At 33.0% G+C, this 24618-nt stretch overlaps 1 protein-coding gene across 27 annotated transcripts in view; it reads right to left on the bottom strand.

Moving 5' to 3' along the window:
* LOC127729023 (centrosome-associated protein 350-like) overlaps positions 1–24618 on the bottom strand; it is a 149361-nt gene that overhangs the window by 115188 nt on the left and 9555 nt on the right. Inside the window, exons 2-4 of one of the 27 annotated variants that reach the window (XM_052236595.1) lie at positions 23616–23704; positions 3946–3989; positions 1043–1174 (exon numbers count right to left, since the gene is read on the bottom strand). In XM_052236595.1, the coding sequence (XP_052092555.1) occupies positions 1043–1174; positions 3946–3989; positions 23616–23682 (243 nt within the window). In that variant the 5' untranslated portion in view covers positions 23683–23704. Of the gene's footprint in view, positions 1–1042; positions 1175–3945; positions 3990–6115; positions 6306–20340; positions 20363–20534; positions 20564–20720; positions 20762–20813; positions 20843–20906; positions 20933–20999; positions 21014–21091; positions 21121–21184; positions 21214–21370; positions 21393–21559; positions 21601–21652; positions 21675–21846; positions 21876–22032; positions 22074–22125; positions 22155–22218; positions 22245–22311; positions 22326–22403; positions 22433–22496; positions 22526–22682; positions 22705–22871; positions 22913–22964; positions 22994–23057; positions 23084–23150; positions 23180–23243; positions 23273–23429; positions 23459–23615; positions 23705–24618 lie in introns of those variants that run through there. The other 26 variants (XM_052236597.1, XM_052236598.1, XM_052236599.1 and 23 more) reach the window with 26 other exon arrangements.

The raw sequence follows: 24618 nt of genomic DNA, 5'->3' as shown, positions 1-24618 counted from the left end.
TTTATTTTTATTGATTTTGGATTTTATAACAGATTTAAATTTAAATTCAGATGAATATTTTATTATGAATCATAATTTATTTATTTTAAAAAAAAATTAAAGTATACAAACTGTTTTTTTTTATTTACTTCTTTTTTTACCAATAATTTTCTGAATCAATGTCTACATAACACAGTACCACAGTGTTAAAACAAAACAAGAGACATAAAAACTACAGTAACTAGAGCTAAGCGACGCGATGCGACAACTGATTACATGAAATATTTCACCAAGAAGTCCACACGCGTTACCCTGGTGCTATCCAAAAATCCTGGGGAGAACACTGACATGTTTAAGATACTTTTGATACCTTTCCTGAAATTCTCGAGTCATAAAATCTTTTACAAAAATTCATCCTACATCAGTTTACATACTTTCAACATGCTCTAAATGCCCACGATTTCGCAGTCGTGTTCTAATAAAGTTATAAAGGAACATAACTGAAGAATGGTAATAGTGAGGCTACCCAAATTTGATCTGAGTTTTGTGGTAATAAGTATTGTGTATAAGTTTCATAAAATTTGGTTGAGGCAAAATTTAGTTAGAAAACGGAAACGAAAAATTCAGCAATTTTTCCATTTGTAAAGGGGCTTTACTCTAGAACAGTAAAAGTGACACCACCAAAATTCAAATTTGATCTGTATTTTGTGGTTATTAGCATTGTGTATAAGTTTCATAACATTTGGTTGAGGCAAACTAAAGTTAGAGAAAGGAAACGAAAAATTCAGCAATTTTTCCATTTGTAAAGAGGCATAACTCTAGAACGGTTAAAGTGACGCCACCAAAATTCAAACTTGATCTGTGTTTTATGGTAATAAGCATTTTGTATAAGTTTCATAACATTTGGTTGAGGCAAACTAAAGTTAGAGAATGGAAACCAATTTTGGGACGTACGTACGGACGGACAAGGGTAAAACTTAAAGCCCCTCTGCTACGGAGGGGGCATAAAAACAAGCTTTGTCTAAGGGAAGTTTCCTATATTCTATAACATACAATGACCTACCCCTGAAGGAAACTCGTTGATGTTTGAATTTTCCATGAGAGCACTATAGTTTCTAACGCTTGGATTTCCTGTCTCATTTAAATACACCGGAGAACTGTGTACATCTCCTAGCCGATGCTCTATCTTCCTCAACTGTAAAATATACATGATAAGACTATTCAAACACACCCTTCAATCTTAAACAAAATAATTACTAAATCTACCATCATACAATCACTTTATAGCCCTACCCAAGTCATTTCAAAAAACTTAAGTTTGATTGTTGCATGCTTAATTTCCAGTGGCAAATATTTCATGCATATTTAGGAGAACAAGCTAAAAGGTAGGAGACGGTTTGGTGACCCCAAACATGTTTAACCCCGCAACATTATATATGTGCCTGATCCAAGTCAGGATTTTGCAATTTAGTGGTTGTCGTTTGTTGCTGTATATCATATCTATTTTTCGTTTATTGTTTTGTATATAAATTAGTCTGTTAGTTATCTTGTTTGAATTGTTTTACATTTTAAGCTTGCTATGTGGTACAGGCTTTGGCTCATGGTTGTAGGTGGCATGATGATTTATTCATGCTATACATGTTCTTTCAACCACACTTTATAATAAAGCTGAAGAGTTATTTGTGAAGCAATAAACAATTTTCTAATGACTTTTTTTTGTAAGGGGTGAACCATCATTACTTGGTATGAAGGGGAATAACTCTTCAAATTATAATTCTAAGAGACAAATCAAGCTTTTGGAAAGACTTTCTGATAAGGGTTATAGATGCCCTCTTCCCGCTCCCCTTAAAAGGACATACAGACAAAGGTAAACCTTAATGTCTGATTGGACAAGCTGTGAGGGCTTTAAATCTTTACACAAAACATAAGTTAATAAGTCAATCATAATAAACTAGTATATGTATTTGACAATACGCTTGATTCCAATCGTTATCTATCCGTCAAAGTGTTTGGTTTTAGGTGACGTTATTTGGCGTCATTTGTACGTTTGTTAGGCATAAAATCTACGTCAGTACATTGAGCTAAGGAATTAATATTCTAATGGGGATAACTTCCTTATAACTGCTTCGATAGCTGTTCTTAAATAAAATTGATATATTTCTTAAGGCAGAGTTGGATTATGTACATAAGAATAAAGACGGGTGTTTGAAAAATGTCAAGCCGTCACACTTACTTTATCAGTTCAAAGATGCAGGGGTCCAGTTAGCCCATAAAATGTTTAAATGACATGAGAAATCAGCGTATAGTAAAAGAGTTTATCTGGTAATGGAAATGTTATGGATCGAACGTATTTAAAAAGTTTTTAATTATACTTTTATTCTGTGTTCTTGTTTTAAAAGTTATGTTCCTTTAATATGAATGCAGACTTATAGTTTTGAGACCATAAAGATTTATTTTATGTAGAATGGCAGAAAGCATAAAATACTGCAAAATTGACCACAAGGTCTGTTTCAGACTTTGCTAACATGGCTTTTCTGAGATCCCTTGTTATGTCTCATCTAAAATAATATGCAATGTCATGGAGCTTATATGACAATAAATACCAAACATGCATATGCATTATTTAAATGCATATTCTATAGCTATGAACTTATATATATTGTCTAAACAATAGTGCTAGTTTAATTGCTTTAAGTGTTGAATTATACTGAAAACTTTGTAGACTCTTGCAGAACTAATGTATGCATGAACTATGCAAAGTTTATTACATATTATGTCAGCATTGTTCTTATATTTTGCTGTAACAACACTGTCCCAGGTAAGGGAGAGGGTTGAGCACTTATGAACATGTTTAACCCCTCACATTCCTTATGTGCCTGTCCTAAGTCAGTATTCTATAATTCAGTGGTTGTCATGCGTTGCTGTCTACCATATTTGTTTTTAGTTTCTTGTTTTTAGAATATATCGGGCCACAAATCTTTCTTCTTTGAATAAATTTCACATTTGGCTTGTCGTAGCCTTTTATAAGTTACTATACATTATGGGTTTGTTCATTATTGAAGACTGTATGGTAACCTATAGATGTTTACAACCACATCTTTAAGTCTCTAGTGGATAGTTTTCTAATTAGCAATCATAACGAATCTCCTTATCTTTATAGTTAATTGGTAGAAACAAAATTTCTCTTGCCTAAAAAATTCAATTTTTTAATTGTGAACATACCGTAGTATGTCAAGGCTGTAGAATCAACGTTAAATGGTCGAAACAGGGCTTAATTTTTAATAAGATCATTCAATTGGAAAATATTTGTTAAGTTTAATTAGGCACAAAACACTACAGATACTAATCAAAAACATAATATGATAAATGCTACAGTTACCTGTTAAGGTTTTAAAACCAATTCTTGTCCCTTCAATCGGAATTTTATTGTGTAATTTTGTAAAATTATACTATAAATCAATTTTTATGTCTTCCACTTTGACTGGTGTTCCCTTACAACACAATTGACAAAATTTTTTTTTTCATTTTTTCGGTCTTTCTTGGTTTTGAAAATTGAATAAATTGACAAGACAATTTAACATAAATATTCTAAAGCAAGGTTAATCTTGAAAATTGATCTGAAGTGAAGAATGATGTATTTATTATGCATTGAAATCTAATTTGAACATGTGAAGGCTTACTGTATATCATGGAACAATTTTAAAAGACAATACAACCAAATTTTATTTCTTATATTTACATAACCAAAGTTTATTTCTTATATATACATAACCAAAGTTTATTTCTTATATTTACATAACCAAAGTTTATTTCTTATAAATACATAACCAAAGTTTATTTCTTATATATACATATTTTAATGATTTGTCATCTTTTGCAGTGTTTTTATGTCTTCATGATTTACCATAAGCTCTACTGAACAGACCAGCAAAAGTGTTGCTGCCTGGTTCTTAATAGCTATCTTACCTCCGATCTTGCCTTGCCTACATTGTTCCATGCTCTGGCAATGTCTGTAAAATAAGAATAAAACATTCATTTGTATGTCAGGTTTGCAATATCTCAATGTTTCAAATTTAAATTGCAAAGATAACACAATAAACAAACATTGTCTGAAAACATAAAATTGCTATAGAAAAGCTCAAGAGAGCCTGGCTTTTCTTCCAACATCAAAAGCTTGTACAAATAAATTCTATATTTTCATATGATGTCCATATATTGTCTCAGTCACTAAAAATCTATATCAACTATCAATAAACCATCAAAGGTCTCAATTCTACAGAGAGAATTCACTAGTCGGTATATAGTCAAATATAATTCACAGGATACAAAACCAAAAACCCAATTTAATCCTGTGATATATTTTGGACAGTTCATGGAGGTTCAATGTCAAATATCAAATCCAGGACTTTAAAGACATTATTGAGCCAATTACATTATTAGATAACAGTACTATAAACAATGGTCGGTAAAAATGTCCATGTCAAAAAGCTGGAACATTTCAAATCCTGAATTATTCAGAATCAGTACGAGACCTACGTATTCAAAGGAAAAGTCTATATAACCTTCACAGAAAGGTTGTCATCATTACTTTGAACATAAGAGTTCTAAATACCAATTCACTGTAACTGAAATTTTATTACCCAAAGACATAAAACCATCAGTTTAAGTTCCCTGTCAGTCCTCTTCCATAACTTTTAAATGCGACTGCAAAATATTGCATTCTAATATCGAAATTTTATTTGAGGCTGTTTCAATGCTAAATACAAATCTGATAAAAAAATATGAAAGAGAGGCTTCCCCATCAATATTAACAGAATGTAATAACTTGAACAAAACAAACAATGCCTATGACATGACAAATAAATTTCAAGTGTGGCTATAAAGTTTTTGTTTAATAATGTCTACATTTGACAACCAAATTTTATAGAAAGGGACAAAATTAAAGTTTACAAAGGCCTCAGAAAGGGCAACTCATCTAATGAAAAAATGTCTGGAAAACAAACATGTCAAGTTTTATCATAGTTTCTTTTCTTTTTAAATCTTAAAGATTTCATTTAAGACACATATCAAAATAGAGAATGATAAGTAATTGACCTTGAGGTCATATCCAATGAAAGTGTGCTCAGCAGACAAAGAGGACAGTTGAATATTAAGCTACAAATCTGGACTTTCTTACCAAGTAGAGAAAAAAGATAAATCATGAATTTTTAATTCCATTTTCCAGTTCAATCACAAAAAGAAAATAAATTTTTAAGAAAGATGAGTGAAAGTAATTGACCTTGAGGTCATAACCGATGAAAGTGTGCTTTACAGACAAACATGAACATTAAGCTTCAAATCTGGATTTTTTTACATGCAGGGATTCCTAATTCTTTTTTAAACTTTAATCACAAAAAAAAAAAATTCTCAAGAAACATGAGTGAAAATGTCATTGGAACAATCTGTACCAATCATTTCTGGAGGTAGAAATGAAAGAAAACTTCCTTTTTTTTATTTTTACTTGTCAATTCTGCTTTAAATTTACTTAAACTGGTATAGATTTCCAGATTAGCAGTCCTGTTCTAATGTTTTTGCTTGTAGTTTTTTCTGTATTTTGGGAGGTGATGCATTCACATTATGGATTTTTGTCAGTTTCAAACCAGGGACATGCAGCTGATAAATGCCAAAGATTGATATACAAAGTTTTCTTGTATTTATTCAATCAACACTTTAAGAAGTTAAATGAAGCAACAGTAGCTTTTAAAAAAAACTTTCATTTTTTCTAAATGCCAACTTTTCCAAAGTAAAATGTGTTCAACCTTATTATTATGAGGATTATACATTTTACTGCTTAAAAAATATATATTCCGTTATAAAAAAATTATTTCAGAAAAAAGAGAATGATGGCTATTCTACTATTTAACTAGAAACTGTCTCATGGTTAATCATAAAAAGTTATAAAGAATTACAAACAATAGTCCAAGGATGACCAATTTGTTGAAAATGACTACCTTACAAATTTGTCTTTATTACCCAAATGTGTTCTTTTGCATGGAGTATAAGTTACAGTAACAATGTTTAAACATTATACCATCTATGCAAAATTCACTCCATTTCATTCTGTCATATCTACATTATATATAATTAAAATGTTTACCTTTAAAGAATTATAAATGCATCAGTAAAATAAATATATCCAAAATTTCACTTTTTCAACAACAAAACAAAAATCCCGAAAAATAAATCCAACACACACAGAGACACACAAAAATACCAAGTCAACGAAAAATATGTTGTTCCAAACTCAAGAGTGAAATATTTGTACAAACAGAGCTAAGAATTTTTACATACAGAATATACATACATATATACTATTAAAGGTAACACTAGAGGATCTTAGCATGGCTTGTTCGGACTTGAATTTCAATATTGTATGTCCATTAAAGTATAGGGTGAAATCATAACGGGTTTAAATGCATATTGTCATTGTTTCAACAACTGCGTCTGATAATGGAATTATAGGAGGGATTTGCATTAATTAATAAGGTTAATGCATACATGTGGTAGTGCCATTTTGTATCAGACAACGAGGTTGTCAAAAGGTTTTTGTAATTCTGCGGTACTTATAAGACATACATGTGCTACCAATATACATGTATATGTAATGGAATTTAAAATAAATAAGAATGAAAGAAAACATATTGATCTTTAATATTTACTAGGTCAAGAAGTTAAGCCTTAGAAATTTGCCGTCCAGTAAATATAAAGTCAAAGTACAAATAAGAGAATACCTGTCTATATAATGTGATATTATATATGTATCTACAATATATACTCTAAATAACTAAACTACAAAGTTGAAACTAAACTGATTTTAAACAACTTGTACATCTATTGTGGTCATTCCAAAGAAAAGAAACTAGTGGTCTACCTGCCACCTTATGGTTAAAATCTGCTTAAGCCATTATAGTTATGAGTATATTTGAGTTATTTTGTTCCAGAAACGTATCCATTAATTGCTGTCATTATTAATAATTTAGAAGCGGCTAAAAATGAACATTCAGATTTTGTCAGAAGTTTAAGCAGAGTGTAACAAATTGTGTACTATGTTGTTACCAGAACTGTATACTCTAATTTTGGTAACTGTATACATGTATCAAAGTTGTTGTGGGTTGTGCATACTTAAGCTTATGTGAGCAGTGTATACCTAAGTAGAAAGTAAAATCACAAAAATACTGAACTCTGAGGAAAATTAAAAAAGGAAAGTCCCTAATCAAATGGCAAAATCAAAAGCTCAAACACATCAAAAGAATGGAATACAACTGTCATATTCCTGACTTGGTACAGGCATTTTCTTATGTAGAAAATGGTGGATTGAACCTGGTTTTATAGCTAGCTAAACCTCTCACTTGTATGACAGTCGCATAAAATTCCATTATATTGACACAATGCGAGTTGTGTATACCCAAGTAGATGTGAGCAGTGTATACCCAAGTAGATGTGAGCAGTGTATACCTAAGTAGATGTGAGCAGTGTATACCTAAGTAGATGTGAGCTGTGAGCTGTGTATACCTAAGTAGATATGAGCAGTGTATACCCAAGTAGATGTGAGCAGTGTATACCTAAGTAGATGTGAGCAGTGTATACCTAAGTAGATGTGAGCTGTGTATACTCAAGTAGATGTGAGCTGTGTATACCTAAGTAGACATGAGCAGTGTATACCTAAGTAGACGTGAGCTGTGTATACCTAAGTAGATGTGAGCTGTATATACCTAAGTAGATGTGAGCTGTGTATACCTAAGTAGATGTGAGCAGTGTATACCTAAGTAGATGTGAGCAGTGTATACCTAAGTAGATGTGAGCACTGTATACCTAAGTAGATGTGAGCTGTGTATACCCAAGTAGTTGTGGGCATTGCTTTCATAAGTTGAATTGTGGAAAGTACATACCTAAGTTTACGTGAGCAGTGTTTATCTAAATTGTTGTTGGCAGTGCAAATCTAAGAAACTGTGAGCAGTGTATACATAAGTTTGAATCAGCAGTGTTAAATTCAGTTGTTGAGGGCAGTTTACACCTGAATTTATTATTGGCACTGCAAACCTAAGGTAGCAATACACAGTTACGAGTTTTGTTTCACATTTTGGCCATGGTGAATTTTTTTAAATATGAAAGTTTTTGAGCCAAAAAATTTATTTTTAGATAGCTGAAGAATAATATAGCCTTCAAAATAGGTATATATGAACATCAAGATTGTTTTTTGCATATTTTATAGGCCATTTTTTCTGTTTGACAGTCTGAATTTTCACATCTGTAGCACCCAGGACCAGAAATGATTGTAGGGTTTTTCAACAAATCTTTGACCCTTGAATTTTTTAATTCAATTTTATGGAAGAATGAGGTGAAATATGAAATATGCATATGAATTGTTTGGACCTCTCCATAGATAAATGTCAATGGTTTCAGAAACGTTATTACTCTCATGGATTGAAATTCTTCTTTGGACCAAATTTTTGGGACTTTTGTGACATTTTTACCCCCTTTTTGCAATATTATGTATCAAATAAATGCAGACTGTTGCCACGGTTACACCAAAAAGAGATTATATTTCACTATTTTACTATTGGAAATCAAATCTATGGAAGATATTGTTTCCATACATATGCACATACATAACACAAACAGTAAGCCTTATTTGTTAGAAAGCAAGGGAAGGAGGGTGGTTAAAAATTATGTGTCAATTTTAAGTTTTTTTCCTAACTGTGTATTGCTACCTATGATAATGTGAGCAGTGTACTGTAAATTCAGAAATTATTGCGTGCATTTATTATTGCGATTTTGTCATTTTAGACTAAAATCCGATTTTAATTTTTTGCGATATTGAGAAAAATTCTGTTTAATTCATATAAAAAATATTCAAAATGCGAGTTTAAATTATTGCGATTATATCCCATTCGCATTTTTCGCAATAATAAAAACATCGCAATAATTTCTGAATTTACAGTATACCTTTGAGGGCAGTGTTATACCCCAGTTTATATTTGGCAGTGCAAACCTAAGTTAACATCAGCAACTGTATACTTAAGTTGTAAAATCAGCAGTGCAAACCCTAGTTGTTGTGGGCAGTTTTATACCAAAGTTTATAGTTGGCAGTGCAAACCTAAAAATACCAAAGTTGTATATAGTGGTCAGTGTATACATGTACCTAAGTTGTGGGCAGTGCAAACCCATGTTGTGGGCAGTTTTATACCAAAGTTTATAGTTGGCAGTGCAAACCTAAAAATACCAAAGTTGTATATAGTGGTCAGTGTATACATGTACCCAAGTTATGGGCAGTGTATACCTAAGTTGTGGGCAGTGCATAACAATATGCATGCCCAAGTCAAATCAGCTATTACTTAGTCTGGACAGCAACTTTTGAAAAAAAAAATCAATTGAAAAATAAGTGATAAAAATCATCCCTGAAACTGATAGTGTCTGTATAAAACTATTTTGTAGATATGTAAGAAATGTATATTTCAGTTAAAACCAAGGTTCCATTCTCATTCTTAGTGGTATAGTATACTAAAACCTCATTTTGTTATTAATTTTTTTTTTATATTAACAGCTTCAATAGACAATATCTGAGATAAAGGTGGTGGTATCAACATAGAGACTGAAAAAGTTCATGTATCATTTTTCTCTGCAGCTGTCTAATCCTTTTCACAAATAATTTAACAAATGGAACAATTTGAACAGATTTCCATTTAAAATATAGGACTAATTTTCTATATTTTGACTGCTTCATCTTACTGTGAACTTATCGGTCAGAGAACATTACCCATTTTTGATATTTTATAAGAGAACATGTACCTGATCCACACCTTGCTTGCTTAAATTACTAACTTAATCATGTGATTGATTTATTGATTGGTGTTTAACACTACTTTCAGCACTATTGTGCTATTTCTTGGTGGTCAATTTTTAATGGTGGAGGAAGCCGGAGTGCAAGAAGAGAACCACGAACCTTTGGTAGGAAAACTGACAATCCTAGTCAATTAAGACTGTAATGGAACATGCGGGATATGAACTCACAACCTCAGTGTTGACTGGCTAGTGATACAGTAGTTTAAAGGATATGGGGTATCCATCCATGACACAAAATGACTACTTAGACCAATCCACCACCCCTCCTAATCATGTGACTTGTGTGTGTAAAATGAGATTTGATCAAGTGAAACAAACTATCTTGGAAATACTGTATTTTCAAATAGAGTGAAACAAACTATCCTGGAACCAACATATTGTGTATACATTAGGTGAAGGTTGGCGATTGTTTTCACAATAAGTCTTTTGAGAAAATATACTCAGAAGTCATGAACATTTCAGTGTAAGTAACAATCAATTTCAGAAGAAAAGACCTACTAAATATTTTGCTATGGTAATTATAACAAGGGTACCGCAGTGAGCTGTTTGTTTGTACGTAAGCTGCTTACAGAATTAAGGTTTATGTAATTTGATTCAATTATAAGAGGTCCCTAGGCCTGCTTCAACAGGAGTTCATATTTCAGTTAATTTCAGATACATGTGGAATATCAAATAATAATGTTAACCACAAACATATCCAAGATCTTTTCAATCAGAGACAGTGAGATTAGTGTAGGTGTTTCAGGGAATAAAGTACTCATGCATTCACGATCTGTTTCAATCAGAGTGAGATTGGTGTAGGGGGAATAAAGAACTTTTTCAAACAACATTATTTCAAATTGCATCCATTATTTATAACTAATTAACTACCATTATAAATCATTTGTAAGGGGTCTGGTACTCTTAGATATCACTGAAATATATGTGCTGTCCAATCAAAACTTTACAATACATGTAACATATATATACAAAAGAACCAGGAAATGGTTATAATATTAAATCTATAATTCACAAATTTCAGCTATATCAACAAAATTTTAGTAATTTCAGATGAATAATAGTATCACACCACTGTCACATTTCAATTTCTTACAATTCAAAATCAAACAATGTGCCAAATTCTACCAAAGGAAATTTTGATCTTACAAAAACTTGAACTGCCAAAATTTGTTTCACTTTGATATTGTTGAAAACAGTAAACATGCTAATAAAATAAGCCATAAATTGTAAGTTTTATATATACACCTCTATTTGGTACTGATCAATAATTTTAATTCCTGTCTGAATGAATACTTATTAAAGGTCATTTTGAATATACATGCATACAATATTTACTGAACAGATTTAAAATTCTTTCTGTATCTCACTTAAACTTTGAAGCTTGTTGATTATATTTAGTGAACTGTGTGCACATAAATAAATCTTTTAAAAAGAACATTTTGAATTTCTGCCAACTGTCAAACCGAGTGCCAATGGTAAGAAGATGAATTATTCAACATGTTTGCATTTGGACAAAACAGCATTGGAAATAAACAGATAAATACTGACAAAAACATTCTATAGCATCATGCACAGACATGACCTGATGACATTTGCCACATAAAAAGGGCCACATGAATTTGTACTATCAAACTACATGTAGTAATCTGATAATATTTGAAGTAAAAAATCTTAGGCCACTTGAATTTTCTACTTCTAAGACTTGCACATAACCAAGGGACATTTGTGGTGCAAAATCTGAGCCCATATATATGAATTCAAACCATCACAGACATGACCAAGTGGCACATTTTGTACACAATTTCTGACCAAAGACGTGAATTTTTTCAAAGTGTGAAATGGGTAAAATGTGTGGTGCTTTGTCTTTGGCCACATATGAATACATGTGATATAAAATCTTAAGCCACACAACTTTACCATATCTAATGGCATGTGTGGTGCAAAATCTAAGGCCACACAGAAAATTTATTCCACCACACACACAAACTTGTGCCAGTATAAGAAATCCAAAGAATAAAACTGTATTGCATCATAGACATGACTATTTGTTATATTTTGACCACATGAATGGTATTGCATCCCAGAAATAAATAGTTTAAAATTTGTAATTCAACATAGAATTATCACTTGGTGTCTTCTAGCTGTTGTTCAAAATTTTTCTCACTGAAGATTAAGGTCATTCAAATTGTGCTATCATCAGGAATTTCATAAATTGATAGTTATGGATGAGATTGATAGATACCACACCACTTCCTGTTAATTCTTTTTGGCCTGTTGGTCTCATTGTAGATATCAATGAAAATTTTAGCTAATCACAAAATGTGTGACTGCCATCTTGGCAAACACAAAACAGACACAGGACAACCAAACCTTAAATTGATGCAAATTGGAAAAGTAATGTCAGAGGATAATAGAGAATAAAATGCTTCGCTGGGGCGCAGCTTGATACGACCGCAGAGGTCGAACCCTGAACAGTTGGGGCAAGTATGGACACAACATTCAAGCTTGATACAGCTCTGAATTTGGATTGTTATTAAATATTTGACACAGGATAGGTTTCTGACACAGAAAGAATGTGGTCTAAGAACTTGAATTTTTTTAATTTACCTATTATGGTCCAATGTCCAAAATCAAAATACATGGTTAGATTCAGCATATCAAAGAACCCCATATATTCAATTTTTGTTAAAATCAAACAAAGTTTAATTTTGGACCCCAACTTGGACAAACTTGAAAACTGGGCCCATAATCAAAAATCTAAACACATGTTTAGATTCAGCATATCAAAGAACCCCAAGAATTCAATTTTTGCTAAAATCAAACTAAGTTTAATTTTGGACCCTTTGGACCTTAATGTAGACCAATTTAAAAAACGGGACTTAAAATTAAAAATCTAAATACACGGTTAGATTTGGAATATCAAAGAACCCCAATAATTCAATTTTTGATGAAATCAAACAAAGTTTAATTTTGGACCCTTTTGACCTCAATATGAACCAATTTGATAGCGGGGCCCACAAATAAAAAATCTAAATTCATGGTTAGATTCAGCATATCAAAGAACCCCATATATTCAATTTTTGTTGAAATCAAAAAAAGTTTAATTTTGGACCCCAACTTGGACAAACTTGAAAACTGGGCCCATAATCAAAAATCTAAACACATGTTTAGATTCAGCATATCAAAGAACCCCAAGAATTCAATTTTTGTTAAAATCAAACTAAGTTTAATTTTGGACCCTTTGGACCTCAATGAAGACCAATTTAAAAAACGGGACCCAAATTAAAAATCTAAAAACACGGTTAGATTTGGCATATCAAAGAACCCCAATAATTCAATTTTCGATGAAATCAAACAAAGTTTAATTTTGGACCCTTTTGACCTCAATATGAACCAATTTGATAGCGGGGCCTACAAATAAAAAATCTAAATACATGGTTAGATTCAGCATATCAAAGAACCTCATATATTCAATTTTTGTTGAAATCAAACAAAGTTTAATTTTGGACCCCAATTTGGACCAACTTGAAAACTGGGCCCATAATCAAAAATCTAAATACATGTTTAGATTCAGCATATCAAAGAACCTCATATATTCAATTTTTGCTAAAATAAAACAAAGTTTAATTTTGGACCCTTTGGACATTAATGTAGACCAATTTGAAAACTGGACCCAAAATTAAAAATCTAAATACACTGTTAGATTCGGCATAACAAATAAATAAATGTGATCAAAGATTTTACAAATCTAATGCGCCATACTGTGCAATTAAAGATTACTTCTTGAAATTTTTCAATATTTGAAATTTGAAAAAAAAATAATATTTGAAGAATAATTCTTTTTAATTTCTGAAATCTGAAATGAGAAAAAATTGGCCCCCCACAATTTCTTTTTATCCCCCCCCCCCCTTTTTCCCCCAAAAAAATTCTTTCCCTCAAGATATGGTCATAATCTCAATTCAAATTTCCAATGGAGTTGGCAACCATAATTACCCATTTAAATTTACCATAGTGCTAACTTAATCTATTTTATAATAGAATTAATAAAAATATAGTGTCAAATCTTTCATATGGATTTTTTTGTAAAAAAAAAAGATGAAAACATTTGCAGATATTTTTACTGGTCTTCCTTTATAAATATGCATTTCTTTAAACATAATTTAAAAGCAGTGTAAGGGAAGTAACCAAAACATTGTATTTGGATTACCTCCCTTACACTGTTTTAGATTATCTTTATTGTTCATTAACCATTACTTTATACATAATTTAAAAGCAGTGTAAGGGAGATAATTTCAATGATGTATTTGATTTATCTCCTTTACACTGCTTTAAATTATGTTTTGTACTAAAGTATTTGTCCATTAACCAGGACAACCTTGTTTTTCCCCCTTTTTTGCCCCTAATTCCTAAACGGTTTGAGCCATAACCCCCCAAAGCAAATCCTAACCATCCCTTTGTGGTATGGAAACTTGTAGTATAATTTCAGAGAGATCCATACACCTTTCCACAGTTATTGTCTGGAAACTAGAAAATGCTCATTTTTGGCCCCTTTTTGGCCCCTAATTCCTTAACTGTTGGTACCATAACCCCCAAAATCAATCCCAACCTTCCTTTTGTGGTATTTAACCTTATGGTCAAATTTCAAAAAGATCCATTCACTTAAACTAAAGTTAGAGTGCGAAAACCAATATGTATTCGGACGACGACGACGCCGGACGACGACGACGACGACGACAACGCCAACGTCATACCAATATACGACCACAAAATTTTTTTGCGGTCGTATAAAAATGTGAAAAGTTATCTCACAAATAAAAACAAAAGAAAAGAGAAAATAATGGCAATACATGTAGCTCATAGCTTTTGATCAGGAGGAGTTACTATTTTGGGGAGAAAATGGAAGACATAATTGTATCGTGGATTTCAAGGTTTGACAAAGTACTTTTTTCTATATGCTTGTATGCAAACTTTTGTAAATCTACAAAATCAAATATCCACGAACATACAATGTTTCCACAATCCATGAAAATAAATCATTGATTGATTGTTGGTTGCTTAACATCCAGCAGTCTTCACCCTTAACCACAGGCCCACCAGCCCACCAGCCCAGGCTTGTAAAATTGCTTTCGAACGGTTAAAATCTTCTCTACTGGCCAACAGAATCCAACTAAAATTTTCGTAAAATTGAGCGTCAGGCCTGTGGATTCAAAAGTTTATCATTATGACTGCGTCCAGTGGCAAATATTTCATGCATGTTCAGGACAATGAAATTAAATGAATCCACAGTATTAATGAACACACTTTACATTTATCAATGAACCTAATTGGGTCTTGAATACTTGATAGACTATATGCTTAAAAGGGTCCTAAAAAGAATAGCCAAATCAACCTGAGGTCAACTTTGCATCACTCGGAGCACTGAAGGGAACCTTAGTTTCTCAATAATTTCTAAACTTTATTAAATTAGAATTCAAGAATCTGCCAAAATAAAAACCACCAAAAAAAAATTTTCATATACTTGTCTTTATTGCCCCTAAATCGCAAAATTGACACCCGCGAAAAAACGCCACCAGCAGCAGTATTGATCCAGTGCTAGAAAATGTACTGACTACAGAACTGATGATACCGTCTGGGACTAATAGTCCACCAGCAGCAGTATTGATCCAGTGCTAGAAAAAGTACTAACTACAGAACTGATGATACCGTCTGGGACTAATAGTCCACCAGCAGCAGTATTTATCCAGTGCTAGAAAAAGTACTGACTACAGAACTGATGATACCGTCTGGGACTAATAGTCCACCAGCAGCAGTATTGATCCAGTGCTAGAAAAAGTACTAGCTACAGAACTGATGATACCGTCTGGGACTAATAGTCCACCAGCAGCAGTATTAATCCAGTGCTAGAAAATGAAAATAACCTTTATAATTTGGAGCTTAGAATTTTCCTTATAACATATGCTTCTTCCTTCTCAAGTTCCATTAAGCAAAGAATAACAATATATATGGCCTTAACACTTTCAATACTTTTGACTGCACAAAGGACCATGGGAAAGAAAAACGAAATAAATAAATATGCTCGATTAAATACCCATATAAATATTTCTGATCTCAATGCAAATTCAATCTAATAAAGAAGAAAAGGGAAGACATTTTCTTTGACACAAAGCTATAATTTGAAATGAATATTTTATGTAAGTCGTAGAAAGCAATTAGTATGACAACCTTTGGCTACACTCCACCATTTCACTACAAATAGGAAGAATTATATCTGTATATTTCCATCCGTTTATATTAATTTTCATATAAATCATATTCCATGCTATGTACTTTTATTCAATATAATTCTAATAAATATTCCAACATCAGTATGAGTATATATATGCATGTACTTTTAGAACAAATGATACAACACTTTCTTAATAAGACATGAGTATTTGAAGAGATACATTCATGGTCACCATTTTCAGTTCACTGAAATTGTGAAAAAGATTTTTCTTTTAATATGTTGTGATCAGTTGTCCAAGATTAAGAAAAGCTGAAATATAAGGATATGTGTATGATGTAGGGTTTTAAAATTCCTCCCTGTGTATTCTGTTTGTCAAAAAGAAATTCAACCTCCTTGTGTATTAGAAGGATAATAGAGGGAAACAACATATATGTTACAGAATCAACGACTAGCTGGTGATTTACTTTTAAAAATGTTCAATAAATATGAAATAACCAATAGCAGGGAAATCCCCATTCATTCCAGCCTTTTTCATGGAGGGTGAAGATGAAAAAAATACATATGATATCAAATCCAATTCCATCTTGGTTAATTATTGGCGCTTGCTTATCAAGCACAAACAGGAAGTTCCATGAAAGTGTCTACAAGCTCTAATGACATAAGTCGATGAGAAGGACAACAAAATTAGCAAATATATAAGGTTGTCTGTTGGGACATAGCATTTTTCAAAGTATCAATTAATATATGGAACTTTCAATGATATCTCTAAACTTTTCTTCACCTGTCTATAAAACCTCACTTCCTTTCATTACATCAAATCAAGATTAATACCATGCTGAAACTGAGGAAAAGGAATGAAATGGTGCCAGTTGCCTAGCAATGAAAATACTTTTGTAATCTTTTTCAAGATCAATAAATTTTGATGACAAGAGTGACTGACCCCTGTGCAATGTTACTTGAGAAGTCCTATTCCATTAAAAATGTATACCAAGGGAGGTAATTCAAATTCGTCTCTTATCTGAGCAATTAAAATTTTGTGCTTCATACATTTTTCATAGATACATAATACACAATAAAATGTGCTAAAAATTTGATAGACAAAATTTCAAAACAACTCTTTAGTTAATTTAGACTTTAAAACTGTTTTAGTGGTGAAGATGTGCAAATGTGTGAAAATAGTCTTTTAAAGACTACAAGTACATGTATAGCAAAATAAGTCAATTGACTGTTTCAATAAATTTTCATGCCTCAATGATCAATGATAATGACAATGTTTGCTTTTTACAGTTTCTGTCTACCTATAATAGTTTTAAGATGTTAAGGAAATGCGCTTATATTGGTCAAAAATATTCATTTTAGTGCAACAACTCCTACGAGACGTCATTTGAGGGTTACAGTTATAACATTTTTTTTTTTAATCTTGTATTGTGTTTCCGTTGTATTTAGTATTTCATTTATTGCAGTTTTCTGGTTAATAGGAAAAAAAGCTAAAATTCGTAAAATAAACTGTTATCACAGAGATATGTCTCGTCTTTTTGTAATTTTGATATTGCAAATGTTGAAATTAAAATAGCAATACTTCAACATGTAAGTTATGCAAATATTCAAAGTCAATGAACCATGACTGAAGGTACATGGCTAAACAATCTCCATGGAATGAGATGTGCCATTGCTAATACAACTGCATACCTAATACCATCGACTTATTATAAGTTGTTCCCTTTAAACAAACCTAAACACAAACATTAACTAAATACTAAAATATCATTGACTTAACATTAGCAGTTCATCTTAAACTGATCTAATCACAAACTAATACATGTAAACTAAGCAAAAGTTTCAAAGTAAATAGACCATGACTGAGGGGGCGGGGCCAAATATTCTCCATGGAAATGAGATGTGCTAATGCTTATACAACTGAACACCAATTAACATTGGCCTACCACTAATGGTTCTCCTTGAACTGACCTAATCACAAACTAATACATGTTAACTTAGCAAAATTTTCAAAGTCTATAGACCATGACTTAGGGGGCAGAGCAAAATAATCTCCATGGAAATGAGATATGCCAATGCTTATACAACTGCATACTAAATATTATTGACCTACCACTAGTGGATCCCCATAAATTGACCTAATCACAAACTAATACATGTAAACTATGAAAAGTTTCAAAGTCAATAGACCTTGACTGAGGGGGCGGGGCCAAATAATCTCCATGGTAATGAGATGTGCTAATGCTTATACAACTGCATACCAAATATCATTGACCTACCACTAGTGGTTCCCCATAAGTTGACCTAATCACAAACTAATACATGTAAACTATGAAAAGTTTCAAAGTCAATAGACCTTGACTGAGGGGGCGGGGCCAAATAATCTCCTAGGTAATGAGATGTGCCAATGCTAATACAACTGCATACCAAATATCATTGACCTACCACTAGTGGTTAACCATGAACTAGACCTAATCACTAACTAATACATTGTTGACGCCGTTGCTGACACCGGAAACAGCATACCTATGTCTCGCTTTTTGACTCCGCCAAGGCGAGACAAAAATCATTATTAAAGGAAAATCATCGCTTTAATAGGTCAACTAATGCTTTCAGTGTAGATGTTGTAATTGTGATCATTTATTTGTATATAATTTCTGCCTGTCTATTATATAGTTTTCAAGAAAATAAGCAAAACACTAAAATTAAAGGAAAATTGTTAATTCAAGGGCAATAACTCCTATAAAGATTCATCTGATAATTTGGAAGAAATGGGAGATATTATACGTTATTTTGAAAATTAAAACAAATTTTCTAAATCTTCACAGATGTCAAGATATTTGATCATGACTTGCATTATACCTTTATGTTCTATTTTAAGCCATATGCATGTCTGTTGGTTAGTGGGGACAAAAACAAATAAATACAACATTCAGCCCAAGTTTGATTGAAATAGGTGCAGTGTTTTCAGATGGCAGATTTTAAAAATATATAAGATGACAGAGGATGGTGACGATAGAATGGACTGCAAGTGACAATAACAGCTCACATGGGCCAGGTGAGCCAACAAAAGATACATAAAACATACAATAAAATTCAGGTCAGAAAAAGCACTGACCCTTATAATACATTCATAACAGACAATGCAAAAACAGGCCTAACAATGATAAGTATTACTGTATAAAAATGCAAATAATTATGTGGGTTGGTTGTATTTACTTTGGGACTGAACATATAAATGTACAATTGTTTCATTCAACAGTTTTACAGAATGTCCAAAACTTTAAGACTTTTCCCTTATTTTCTGACATAAGATTGCAAAAGATTTATGGTATTGCACTTGTAGTCATCAACAGCTGTTTCAGTTTATAATCCTTGTTGGTGGTGATTTTTCACAGTGAATGCTGGTGATTACAGATAATTCACACTGACATCTCCCTGTATATTCATCAGGAAGTGCATCAGAGTTCTCGAAAGTGATGGTCCGAAGGTTTTGACAACCAAAATTTGGCAAAGGACCGACACAGTTTTGGTATTTTGCATAAGAAATAATAGTGAGAATCAGCAGATTTTTCATCAAGGACCACTAGGTAATAACAGATTTTGAGAACTTTGGTATACGACAAGGGCATCATTCTAAATCACCAGCAATCACTACGTTTTACTGTTCACTCTCAATAACTTTTGATAGAATCACCTTGTTTTCACTGTACACCTGTATCTTGGCAGAACACAGAATATTCAGGGATTGCTACAATTCAACCTTCCTTCAAATAAGGGTTATATAACTTTCAACTTTAGCAATGAGTTTTCTGAACTTCACCTTTCAAATTCTTGTTCATTTATGTTCCTGTGAAATAAATACCTTATCTCCCTTTCAAAAATAGTACTTCATCTTGCAATCCCTGTACCAATGTGTTATCTACCTTTCTCCCCTGTCTAAAACTTAACCACACATGGTTGCATTTATACCTGAAGAGTCAATACACATTAGTATCATTAAGACAGCTCTAAGTACTGTTTAAATGTACCACTTGGCAAGATACCTATTTTCCTTAAATCATTATAGGGTACAGATCCATGTAACTAGAATTACCTCTGGCTCCTTTGGAGGTACAGAAAAATATTATAAAAATATGTACTATGAACAATAAATACCTGTATCTTTGGGATAATTGCTAGCTCCCTGTAACACTAGGTTAGCAACCTTCCTTCCTCTAAATATTTACAATACACATGTAATTAAAAATAAATACCTGTATCTTTGGGATAGTTGCTGGCTCCCAGTACCACAGGGTTAGCCACCTTCCTTCCTTTCATCCTTTAAACATTTACAATACACATGTACAATAAATACCTGTATCTTTGGGAAAGTTGCTAGCTCCCTGTACCACTGGGTTAGCCAACTTCCTTCCTTTAAACATTTACAATACACATGTACAATAAATACCTGTATCTTTGGGATAGTTGCTAGCTCCCTGTACCACAGGGTTAGCCACCTTCCTTCCTTTAAACATTTACAATACACATGTACAATAAATACCCGTATCTTTGGGATAGTTGCTAGCTCCCTGTACCACTGGGTTAGCCACCTTCCTTCCTTTAAACATTTACAATACACATGTACAATAAATACCTGTATCTTTGGGATAGTTGCTGGCTCCCTGTACCACAGGGTTAGCCAACTTCCTTCCTTTAAACATTTACAATACACATGTACAATAAATACCTGTATCTTTGGGATAGTTGCTAGCTCCCTGTACCACAGGGTTAGCCAACTTCCTTCCTTTAAACATTTACAATACACATGTACAATAAATACCTGTATCTTTGGGATAGTTGCTAGCTCCCTGTTCCACTCGGTTAGCCAACTTCCTTCCTTTAAACATTTACAATACACATGTACAATAAATACCTGTATCTTTGGGATAGTTGTAGCTCCCTGTACCACAGGGTTAGCCACCTTCCTTCCTTTAAACATTTACAATACACATGTACAATAAATACCTGTATCTTTGGGATAGTTGCTAGCTCCCTGTACCACAGGGTTAGCCAACTTCCTTCCTTTAAACATTTACAATACACATGTACAATAAATACCTGTATCTTTGGGATAGTTGCTAGCTCCCTGTACCACAGGGTTAGCCACCTTCCTTCCTTTAAACATTTACAATACACATGTACAATAAATACCCGTATCTTTGGGATAGTTGCTAGCTCCCTGTACCACTGGGTTAGCCACCTTCCTTCCTTTAAACATTCACAATACACATGTACAATAAATACCTGTATCTTTGGGATAGTTGCTAGCTCCGTGTACCACAGGGTTAGCCAACTTCCTTCCTTTAAACATTTACAATACACATGTACAATAAATACCTGCTGTATCTTTGGGATAGTTGCTAGCTCCCTGTACCACTAGGTTAGCCACCTTCCTTCCTTTAAACATTTACAATACACATGTACAATAAATACCTGTATCTTTGGGATAGTTGCTGGCTCCCTGTACCACAGGGTTAGCCAACTTCCTTCCTTTAAACATTTACAATACACATGTACAATAAATACCTGTATCTTTGGGATAGTTGCTGGCTCCCAGTACCACAGGGTTAGCCACCTTCCTTCCTTTCATCCTTTAAACATTTACAATACACATGTACAATAAATACCTGTATCTTTGGGAAAGTTGCTAGCTCCCTGTACCACTGGGTTAGCCAACTTCCTTCCTTTAAACATTTACAATACACATGTACAATAAATACCTGTATCTTTGGGATAGTTGCTAGCTCCCTGTACCACAGGGTTAGCCACCTTCCTTCCTTTAAACATTTACAATACACATGTACAATAAATACCCGTATCTTTGGGATAGTTGCTAGCTCCCTGTACCACTGGGTTAGCCACCTTCCTTCCTTTAAACATTTACAATACACATGTACAATAAATACCTGTATCTTTGGGATAGTTGCTGGCTCCCTGTACCACAGGGTTAGCCAACTTCCTTCCTTTAAACATTTACAATACACATGTACAATAAATACCTGTATCTTTGGGATAGTTGCTAGCTCCCTGTACCACAGGGTTAGCCAACTTCCTTCCTTTAAACATTTACAATACACATGTACAATAAATACCTGTATCTTTGGGATAGTTGCTAGCTCCCTGTTCCACTCGGTTAGCCAACTTCCTTCCTTTAAACATTTACAATACACATGTACAATAAATACCTGTATCTTTGGGATAGTTGTAGCTCCCTGTACCACAGGGTTAGCCACCTTCCTTCCTTTAAACATTTACAATACACATGTACAATAAATACCTGTATCTTTGGGATAGTTGCTAGCTCCCTGTACCACAGGGTTAGCCAACTTCCTTCCTTTAAACATTTACAATACACATGTACAATAAATACCTGTATCTTTGGGATAGTTGCTAGCTCCCTGTACCACAGGGTTAGCCACCTTCCTTCCTTTAAACATTTACAATACACATGTACAATAAATACCCGTATCTTTGGGATAGTTGCTAGCTCCCTGTACCACTGGGTTAGCCACCTTCCTTCCTTTAAACATTCACAATACACATGTACAATAAATACCTGTATCTTTGGGATAGTTGCTAGCTCCGTGTACCACAGGGTTAGCCAACTTCCTTCCTTTAAACATTTACAATACACATGTACAATAAATACCTGCTGTATCTTTGGGATAGTTGCTAGCTCCCTGTACCACTAGGTTAGCCACCTTCCTTCCTTTAAACATTTACAATACACATGTACAATAAATACCTGTATCTTTGGGATAGTTGCTGGCTCCCTGTACCACAGGGTTAGCCAACTTCCTTCCTTTAAACATTTACAATACACATGTACAATAAATACCTGTATCTTTGGGATAGTTGCTAGCTCCCTGTACCACAGGGTTAGCCAACTTCCTTCCTTTAAACATTTACAATACACATGTACAATGAATACCTGTATCTTTGGGATAGTTGCTAGCTCCCTGTTCCACTCGGTTAGCCAACTTCCTTCCTTTAAACATTTACAATACACATGTACAATAAATACCTGTATCTTTGGGATAGTTGCTAGCTCCCTGTACCACAGGGTTAGCCACCTTCCTTCCTTTAAACATTTACAATACACATGTACAATAAATACCTGTATCTTTGGGATAGTTGCTAGCTCCCTGTACCACAGGGTTAGCCAACTTCCTTCCTTTAAACATTTACAATACACTTGTACAATAAATACCTGCATCTTTGGGATAGTTGCTAGCTCCCTGTACCACAGGGTTAGCCACCTTCCTTCCTTTAAACATTTACAATACACATGTACAATAAATACCTGTATCTTTGGGATAGTTGCTAGCTCCCTGTACCACAGGGTTAGCCACCTTCCTTCCTTTAAACATTTACAATACACATGTACAATAAATTCCTGTATCTTTGGGATAGTTGCTAGCTCCCTGTACCACAGGGTTAGCCAACTTCCTTCCTTTAAACATTTACAATACACATGTACAATAAATACCTGTATCTTTGGGATAGTTGCTAGCTCCCTGTACCACTGGGTTAGCCACCTTCCTTCCTTTAAACATTCTTTGCCGTTTTCATGGACATCTACAAAATATACAGTTTGTTAATAGAAAGATCTAGGTACTTTTTTTTCTTAATTAGGTATCCAAATATAGATCTATTAATGGTTTCTTGATAGTACTTATTTTGTACATTTCTTTCAAAAGCAATTTTGAAAACTATTCATAAGGGACATATGCAGTCATTCAGGTAATGAATATGAATTCTAATTTCATAGGATTCTGTATATCTTCAATAAGCTTAAAATAAACTGTTATCACAGAGATATGTCTCGCCTTTTTGTAATTTTGATAATGCAAATGTTGAAATTAAAATTGCAATACTTTAACAGTATACCTATGTCTCGCTTTTTCACTCAGTCAAGGCGAGACAATAAATGAGTGAGATAATCTTCTTATCACAAACACATCATGCATCAACTTTTTATTACAAAAAAAAGAACAAGGGCAACAACTCTTTTTAAAGAAAATGTTAAATCAAACTAACTCAAAAAATTAATGTACATGTACCCTGGAATCCAAGTTTTATGGTGGAAGACAAAAATTTCAGAGGACTTGGTTAGATGAACATGGGCCAAAAAATTAATGAACATAAAAACCCTTACAAAACACATGATTCATCCCTCAACTTTCACAACTAACCTCTCATAGTATAAAAGCTAATAAAGAGTTCAATACAAATGCAGCAAGTCCAAACTAGCATCAAGTTCTTTCTGTGTCTAATTTATTTTTTCAAACACAAATGTACATGTTGTAAAAGCTAATATTATTTCTTAATTTACTGTGACATCATTTATTTTTGTTGTTTTAGATACATTTTGTATTTGTGGATTGATGAAAAATTGTAATTTTGAGGATACTTGAGTTTGTTGTTTAAAAATTTAATGTTTAAAAATAATATAAAATTGTGGAACACTAAAATAAATAGGTAAAGGTGGA

The sequence above is a fragment of the Mytilus californianus genome, unplaced genomic scaffold (genome assembly GCF_021869535.1).
Source record: "Mytilus californianus isolate M0D057914Y unplaced genomic scaffold, xbMytCali1.0.p SCAF_2, whole genome shotgun sequence".
Taxonomy (NCBI): Eukaryota; Metazoa; Mollusca; class Bivalvia; order Mytilida; family Mytilidae; genus Mytilus; species Mytilus californianus.
This window is presented reverse-complemented; position numbering and strand designations above follow the sequence as displayed.